Below are 9,385 nucleotides of genomic sequence, written 5' to 3'. Positions count from 1 at the left end.
CAATAAACAAACAAACAAACAAACAAAAAACAAACAGGAAATCCTGGGGAACGGGGAAAATCTGATTTCCAGAGTTAGCACATTGTAAGATTCAAATGTCCATTTTCAACAAAAAAGTCACAAGACATACATACAAAGAAACAAGAGAGTATGGCCCATTCAAAGAAAAAATAAATAAACTATAAGTGAGGAAGCCCAGGCAGTAGACTTACTAGACAAAGACATAAATAACTGTCTTAAAGATGCTCAAACAGCTAAAGGAGACATAGACAAAGACAGAAAAATGATGTATGAACAAAAGAAGAACATCAGTAAAAAGATAGAAAATGCAAAAAGGAACCAAAAGGAAAATTCTGGAGCTAAAAATACAATTACTGAAATAAAAAATTCATTGAAGGGGCTCAAAAACAGATTTGAGCAGGCAGAAGAAAAATCAGCAAACTTGATGATAGGACAATTTATTGAGTCTGAGGGACAGGAATAAAAACAATTAAAGAAAACTGAACAGAGTCTAAAGGATCTGTGAGACACCACAGAGTAGAGCAACATACACATTACAGAAGGTCCAGAAGAAGAGAGAGAAAAAGAGGAAGAAAGAATTGTAATTTAAGAAATAAGGCTGAAAACTTTCCAAATTTGAAGACAGACATGAATCAACAAATCCAAAAACTCAACAAACTCCAAGTATGAAAAACCCAGAGATTCAAGCTGAGAGACATTATAATCAAACTGTAAAAAGCCCAAGCCAAAGAAACAATCTTGAAAGCAGCAAGAGAGAAGCAACTTGTCCCATTCAAGAAATTCTCAATAAGATTATTGGCAGATTTATCATTGGAAACCCAGAGGCAGTGGGTTAATATGCTTGACATGCCAAAAGAAAAAAAAAACCATACAACTATCAACCAAGAATTCTATAGCCACCAAATCTATCCTCCAACAATGAGGAAGAAGTTCAAACATTCCTGGATAAACAAAAGCTGAGGGAGTTCATTACCACTAGTCCTTCCCTACTAGCAATGCTAAGGGAAGTCCTTCAGGTTGAAATGAAAGAATACAGACAGTAATTTGAACATATGAAGAAAAAAATAAAAATCTCTGCTAAAGATAAATACATGAGCAATTATAAAAGCTACTGTTATCATAATTTGAGTTTGTAATTTCATTTTTTATTATCTATATGATATAAAATGCATGAAAACAATTATTAATCTTTGTTATTGGGAAAACAATGTATATAGGTGTGATTTGTGACATTGACAACAGAAAAGGAATGACAGAGGCCAGGTACAGTGGCTCATGCCTGTAATCCCAGCACTTTGGGAGGCAGAGGCAGGTGGATCACTTGATGTCAGGAATTGAAGAGCAGCCTGGCCAACATGGTGAAACCTCATCTCTACTAAAAATACAAAAATAAAAGTAGCCAGGCATGGTGGCAGACACCCGTAATCCCAGCAACTGGGGAGGCTGAGGCAGCAGAATCTCTTGAACCTGGGAGGCAGAGGCTGCAGTGAGCCAAGATTGCACCATTGCACTCCAGCCTGGGCGACAGAGTGAGGCTCCATCTCAAAAAAATTTAAAAAAAAGAAAGAAAAAGGAAAAGGAGCAACAGAGCTATATAAGAGCAGAGTTTTTACATGTATTACTGAAATTAAGCTGGTATAAATGCAAATTGGAGTATTATAATTTTAGGTTGTTATATATAATATAATCTCCTCTATGACCACGAAGTAAAAAGCTACAAAATATACACAATTGGAAATGAAAAGAGAATCAAAACATTTCACTACAAAAAAAATTAAACATAAAGGTAAACAGTAATGAAGAAAAGGAGGGACAAAAAGCCCAAAGGCATATAGAAAACAAGTAGCAAAGTGGCAGTAATTTGGCTGATAGTCATTTCTTTAAACGAAGACGGAGACTGCCAGAACGTATTTTTAAAAACATCACCCAACAATATGCTGTCTATAAAGGATTCGTGTTAGATCCAAAGACATAAATATGTTCAAAGCAAAAGAGATGGAAAAGGATAGTCCATGCAAATAGTAACCAAAAGATGGCTGGAATGTCTATGCAAATATCAGACAAAATTGACTTTACATCAAAACAATTTACAAGAGAAAAGACAGACATTACAAATTAATAAGATATAACAGTTATAAACATTTCTGCACCTAATAACAGACCTCAAAATATAAAGCAAAAATTGAGAGACTCAAAGGAGAAATACACAGTTCTACCAAGAGAGCTGGAGAGTTCAAAATCCCACTTTCGATAATGGATAGAACACACAGACAGAAAATAAGTAAAAATATAGTGGACTTGAATAACACAAAAACCAAATAGACCTAACAGACACATATGGAACACTCACCCGATTAAAAAAAAATCCAAGTGCACATGAGACATTCTCTATGATAGATGACATGTTAAGCTATAAGTTAAATCTCAGTAGATTTTAAAATAAATATAAAACGAACTATCTTCTTTGACCACAACAAGATACAGTTAGAAATCAATAGAAGGAAAAATGAAAATTCACAAATATGTGAAAATTAAACAACACTATCTTAAACAATCAATAGGTCAAAGAAGAAATCACAAAGGAAATTAGAAAATACTTAGTGACAAGTGAGAAAGAAAACAAAATATGCCAAAACTTATGAGATGCCCCAAAAACTGTGCTCAGAGGGAAAGTAATAGCTATTAATGTACATGTTAAAAAGAAGAACTATCTCAAATTAATAACGTGACTTACACCTTACGGAACTAGAAAAAGTAGAGCAAACAAAACCCAAAGCCAGCAGAAGAAAGGAAATAATAGAGACTAGAGCAGAAACTAATAGAGAAAGAGAACAGACAAAAAATCTATAAAACCAAAAGTTGGTTTTTTGAAAAGATTAACAAAATTGGCAAACCTTTGGTGAGACTGATGAAGCACAAAAGAGAGAAGACGCAAATAACTAAAATTAGAAATGAAAGTGGCAATACCACTAATTTTAAACCACCTAGCAAAGAAAAATCTTAAACCAGATGGCTTCACGAGTTAGCTCAACCAAACATTTAAAGAAGAATTCACACAAATCATTTTCAAACTTCTAAAAAATTGAAGAGAAGGAAACACTTTCTAATTCATTCTATGCAGCCAGTATTACCATAATACCAAAGTCAAATAAAGAAATCACAAGAAAATTAGACTAAAACCCCTATGAATATAGATACAAATATCCTAAAAAAAAATTAGCAAATCAAATCCATTAGCATATTAAAAGGATTACTCACCATATCCAAGTATGATTTATGCAGGAATGCAAGGGTGGTTCAACACAAGAAAATCAATCAATGTAATACATCACATTATTAGAATGAAGGTAAAAAACACACATATGATCATCTGAATTAATACAGAAAAGGTACTTGACAAAATTCAACACACCTTCATGATTAAAAAAAAAAAAAAAACAGAAAACTAATCCTACAGGGAAAATTCCTCAATGTGATAAATGATATTTATGAAAAACTCACAGCTAACATCATACTCAATGGTGAAAGATTGAAAGCTTTCCCCCTAAGATCAGGAATAAGACAAAGATGCTCACTTTCACCATGGCTATTGAACACTGTACTGGAAGTTCCACCCAGAGCTATCAGACAGAAAAAGGAAATAAAAGGCATCCAAATTGGAAAGAAAGCAGTAAAACTATCTCTATTCAGAGATGACATGATCCATATATAGAAAATCCAAAAGAATTCACAAGACAGTTACTACAGTTAAACCAATTGCAGGGTACAAGATCAACACACAAAAATAATTCGTGGTTCTACACACCAGCACTGAACAATCTGAAGAGGAAATTGAGAAAACAATTCCATTTACAACAGCATCTAAAACAATTAAATACTTAGGAATAAATCTAACCAAGAAGGGGAAAGACTTGTACACTGAAAATTACAAAAGATTGCTAAAATAAATTAACAAATATCAAAATAAATTAACAAATATCTAAATAAATGGCAAGATGTGTTCATGGATAGAAAGACTTAACGTTAAGATGTCAATACTACTCAAAACAATCTACAGATTCAACACAACGCTGACCAAAATTCCAACATCTTTTTCCAAAGAAATGGAAGCAGATCCTCAAATTAATATGGAGTTTTAAGGGGTCCCCAATAACCAAAACAATACTGAAAAAAAAATAAAGTTGGAGGACTCACACTTCCCAACTGTGAACTTACTACAAAGCTACAGTAATTAAAACATATGGTACTTGCATAAGGATAGGCATATAGATCAATGAAATAGAATGCAGAACCCAGAAACAAACCCTCACACATATGATTAATTGATTTTTGACAAGGAAGCCAAGACCACTTAATGGGAAAAGGACAGTGTTTTCAACAAATGGTAGAGGGAAAACTGAATATCCACATGCAAAAAAATGAAGTTGGACCCTTCTACCACATACCAAAATTAAAATGGCTCAGGCCGGGTGCAGTGGCTCACGTCTGTAATCCCAGCACTTCGAGAGGCCAAGGTGGGTGGATCACTTGAGGTCAGGAGTTCGAGACCAGCCTGGCTAACATGGTGAAATCCCATCTCTACTAAAAATACAAAAATTAAATTAGCCCTGTGGGGTGGCACGCACCTGCAATCCCAGATACTTGGGAGGCTGAGGCACAAGAATTGGTTGAACCCGGGAGGCGGAGGTTGTAGTAAGCAGAGATCACACCACTGCACTCAAGCCTGGGTGACACAGTGAGACTCCATCTCAAAAAATAAAACAAAACAAAATAAAATGGTTCAAAGACTCAATTTAAGAGTTAAAACTATAAAACTCTTAGATGAAAATATTGTTGAAATCTTCATCACATTGAACTTGGCAACAATTGCATAAATAGGAGACCAAAAGTACAAGGAAGAAAAAATAGTAGGTAAATTGAACTTCATTAAATTAAGAACTTTTGTGCACCAAAGGACACTATCAAGAAAGTGAAAAAACCTGGAGAATGGAAGAAAATATTTGCAAATCATATATCTAACAAGGGATTAATATCCAAAGTATATACAGAACTCCTACAACTTGACAACAAAAAAAAAACCCAGTTCAAAAATGGACAAAGTACTTGAATAGACACTTCTCCAAAGAAGATATACTAATGGACAATAAATTCGTGAAAATATGCTCAACATCATTAGTCATTGGGGAAATGCAGATTACAACCACAATGAAATGCCACTTCACACACTAACCAGGATGGCTATAATCAAGAAAATGGATAATAAGTTTTGGTAGGGATGTGGAGAAATTGGAATCCTCCATGCATTGCTGGTGGGAATGTAAAATAGTGCAGCCACTGGGCAAAACAGTTTGGCAGTTCCTCAAAAGGTTAAAAATAGAACTACCAAGTCACCCAGCAATTCCATTCCTAGGCATATATTCAAAAGAAGTGAAAGCAGATATTTGTACACCAGTGTTCACAGCTGCACCATTTACAATAGTCACAAGGTAGGAACAACCTATGTCCATCCACAAATGAATGGATAAATAAAACGTAGCATATACATACAATGGTACACTAGTTCGCTGTAAAAAGAAATTTTGATCTTACTTCATGCTACATGACTTTGACATACTACAACACGGATGGACCTTGAAAACATTATTCTTTATGCAATAAACTAGACACAGGACAAATGTTAGACGATTCCATTTATATGAGGCATCTAGAATGGGCAATTTAATAAGCAAAGTAGAATAGAAATTACTAGGGGCAAGGGTAGCGGGTAATGCGGAGTTATTGTTTAATGGGCACAGAGTTTATGTTGGGGGTGTTGAAACAGTTTCGGGGATAAAGAGTGGTGACTGGTACAGGACATTGTGAATGTACTTAATGCCATTGGATTTTACACTTAAAATGGTTAAAACGATAAATATTATAGTTTGCATATTTTATCATAAAAACATTTTTAAAAATGATGAAGGAACGTGAACGGGTTGAAATTTTATAAAAAGTGGCCAGGGAAGGTGTCACTGCCAAAGTGTCCTACCGGAGGAGGAAGTTCATGTGGACATCTGCGGGAAGGGTGTTCTGGCAGAGGGAGTAGCACGGGCGATGGCTCTGAGGACTGTGAGAAGCATATTTGGAAACAGCGAGGAGGCCAGGGTGTCTGAAGCTGAGTAAGCCAGAGAGTGGGAGGAGGTGAGATAAGAGAAGGAAGGTCACTTTCTGCTGAGAGTGAGGAGGAGCCACAGGCGGGTTGTGAGCAGGTGGACGTCAACTGGCTTGAGTGTTAACAGGGCCAGTAAAACAAAGCACGCATGGATATCGAAACCAGCCAGTGACCAGTTGGCAACTTGGGGGAGTCTAACGCGAGGAAGCGCCCAGGGTTCCCCCAGGATGCGCTTCCCCTCGCCGCCACCTGGAGACAGCAGAGTCGCGCCCAGCGCTGCGCAGGCTGATCGCCGCGCCGCGCCCCGGACCTCGGTTGCAGGTGGCTAGTCCCGGGAATTCCTACGCGGAAACCGGTCCCAGGCCCAGCGCCTTCGCTCTGCCCCTTTAAGAGCCAGAATTTCCGGAGGGCTGACCTGGGGCTAGGGATGCCCAGGGGCCGAACCACAAGTTGGGAACGGGTGGGGGAGGTGGCGAAAACTTCCGAAGTGGAATTCCAACTTTTCCTGGGCCTGATTCCCCTCGGGCATCCCTGAGGGGGCAGAGCTTCCCTCCCGGGGACTTCAGAGGGTTCCTCAGGTCATCTAACTGGGAGACACAGGGGGCCTGAAGCGCCCCCCTCCACCCGGTCCGGACGAACCCCAGTGGAAGTGGAGAAGTCAGGCGCCACCGACAAGCCTCTCCCCGCCAGGACTTTGCTTAGACTCGCTCCTCCCGGCAGGGCGCACCTAGGCGGGTCCATCGCCCGCCGGGGAGAGGGGTGTGGGTAGGGAGGGAACAGGTGCGCTGCGGGTCCTGCCCTATCTCAACAGGTGAATCGTTCCAAGTGGGTCTCGGTTTCGTGGATCTCGGTGCGCTTAGTTTGGCCGGAGCAGATGGGAGCCGGACGGGACCTGTGGTCCGCAGGCGCCCTCCCAGCGGGCCAGTCACTTGGTTCGGGCCCTGGGGGCCGGAGCGCACCTGGGTCAGCCCACTTCCGGGGAGGGAGGCAGAGGAACCCCTCCCCGCCACTCACCCCCAAGCCCAGCCCTCGGCTCCCACCCTTGTGTACCTGGGCCGAACCATTCACCGGAGCGCGCAGCGGGTGGAGTGTGGCTCGGAGAACCGCGGCGAGTCAAGCACCTTTCTTCCCCATATCTGAAAGCGTGCCCTTTGTCCACCTCGTTTACGTTCATTAAAACTTCTAGAACGCAGCAGGATGGACTTGTTGTAGGGACAAGGAACGGAAGTGGGAAGGGGAGGAGCGTGCACCCCTCCTGGCCTTGGTGCGCCCCGCGCCCCCTAAGATACTTTGGAAGGGACGCGCGGGCCGGACGCGCCCAGACGGCCGCGATGGCGCTGGTGGCCGGCGGGCTCTCTAGAGGGCTGGGCTCCCACCCGGCCGCCCCAGGCCGGGACGCGGTAGTCTTCGTGTGGCTCCTGCTTAGCACCTGGTTCACAGGTACGGGGCATGGGGCCCCTGACGCTGCGGAACGGCGGAGGGCACCGTAGAGGGGGATGGATGGAGTTGGAGGCGGCGGGGGCGCCTAGGGCGCGGGAAGCGGGAGGTCTCAGAGGCTGGGTCCTTACGATCCCCTGGGTCTTGGGCGATCTCTTGCGTGCCGGAGTGAGAGGAATTCCCCATCCGTGCCTGGGAGCGCTCCCCCCGCCCTTATCTGGGAGATAGCAGGAAGTGAAACTCCCTGGACGGTAAGACCCGGAGCGGCAGGGAGAATGGAACTCTTTGTGGGGAGGGAGTGGAGGACCGCCCGATCACTAGGAAAAGAAAAGCCGGGATGGAGCTTGGGCGCACCCGGGGTTTTCTAAGTGTTGGAGTAACGGGGAGAGGGCACGGGAGGGCTGGATCAGACGCTTCCTAGAGGGACAGAGACGAAGGAACAATGCCCAGGCCTCGGGTGGGTGTGGGACTAGGGACTTCCCATCCCCCGCACCCCACCCACCTCCCGCGGGTTCCGGATTATACGTGCGTAAGAGTCTGATGGGGTGGATTTACGGACTTGAAACCGACTTCTGCTGGCAGGCTTTCACCAGGATGGGATGTTTGGGTAGTGATGAGGTCTTTCAGCAGACGCTTTTGGTGAAGTCATTTGAAATGACTTTAGAGTAGGGTGAGGTGGTGGGAGGCTGATGGAGATATTGTGGGGGCTTTAGTCCCTCCATGGCAAAGCAGTTCAGGCAAACAACTCTGCGGTTTTCCCTCCAAATTCAAAAGACCCCGGATAACCTGGAATCCTTGGTAGTCGGTTTTGAAGTGGGGCCTTGGGCGCTGGGGGCATTGACATGGCCATTTGGGCTTGCTTGCCCAGGCCACACAGAGGCCCCTTGCTGTGGGTGAATGGCAAAGGGAAGAGGAGACTGGTGTGATTCAGAGGCCACAGGCTGGGAAGAGAGATGGCGGATGAGTCCAAGGAAACTGGCCGTGTCACCGTGCACCTGCCACTTCAGCCCCACGGGTCTATAAAATGGGCATGATTATCCTGCCTACCTCACTGGTCCTGGCGATTAAGGAACAATGTGTGCCAGGCACTCTGTAAGTAAGCCACACACTTGCAAGCGTCAAGCTGGTGACAGGTGGCGTTCCTGTTGAAACACCTCCCTGAGCTCACAGCAACCCCTGCTTCTCTCCTCTTGCCCTCAGCCCCTGCCAGGGCCATCCAGGTGACCGTGTCCGACCCCTACCACGTGGTGATCCTCTTCCAGCCCGTGACCCTACCCTGTACCTACCAGATGACCTCGACCCCCACGCAACCCATTGTCATCTGGAAGTACAAGTCTTTCTGCCGGGACCGCATCGCTGATGCCTTCTCCCCAGCCAGCGTCGACAACCAGCTCAATGTCCAGCTGGCAGCCGGGAACCCAGGCTACAACCCCTACGTCGAGTGCCAGGACAGCGTGCGCACCGTCAGGGTCGTGGCCACCAAGCAGGGCAACGCTGTGACCCTGGGAGATTACTACCAGGGTCGGAGGATTACCATCACCGGAAGTATGTTGGGCGGGGCAGGGGGATGAGGCTGGGCTTGCCCGGGTGGTGGGGCTGGCATCCTTGTACTGGACCTGGAGTCCCCATCTGAAAGCTCTTGAGTGCCAGTGTCTGAAAGGACCAATGAAGGGAACAATTCTTTTTTTTTTTTTTTTTTGAGATGGAGTCTTGCTCTGGACTCCAGGCTTCCAGGCTGAAGTGCAGTGGTGTGATCTCGGCTCACTGCAACCTCCA

At 43.9% G+C, this 9,385-nt stretch overlaps 1 protein-coding gene across 6 annotated transcripts in view; it reads left to right on the top strand.

The window, feature by feature from the left end:
* Positions 1-6,868: 6,868 nt before the first annotated feature.
* Positions 6,869-9,385, top strand: part of LSR (lipolysis stimulated lipoprotein receptor) — an 18,234-nt gene continuing 15,717 nt past the window's right edge. For all 6 annotated transcript variants that reach the window (XM_011982266.1, XM_011982267.1, XM_011982265.1 and 3 more), the window contains exons 1-2: positions 6,869-7,612; positions 8,810-9,154. In XM_011982266.1, coding sequence (XP_011837656.1) covers positions 7,504-7,612; positions 8,810-9,154 — 454 coding nt within the window. In that variant the 5' untranslated portion in view covers positions 6,869-7,503. The remainder of the gene's footprint in view (positions 7,613-8,809; positions 9,155-9,385) is intronic.

Source organism: Mandrillus leucophaeus, unplaced genomic scaffold (assembly GCF_000951045.1).
Source record: "Mandrillus leucophaeus isolate KB7577 unplaced genomic scaffold, Mleu.le_1.0 Scaffold238, whole genome shotgun sequence".
Classification (NCBI taxonomy): domain Eukaryota; kingdom Metazoa; phylum Chordata; class Mammalia; order Primates; family Cercopithecidae; genus Mandrillus; species Mandrillus leucophaeus.
Note: the sequence above shows the minus strand (reverse complement) of the source record. Positions and strands in the feature narration are given on the sequence as shown.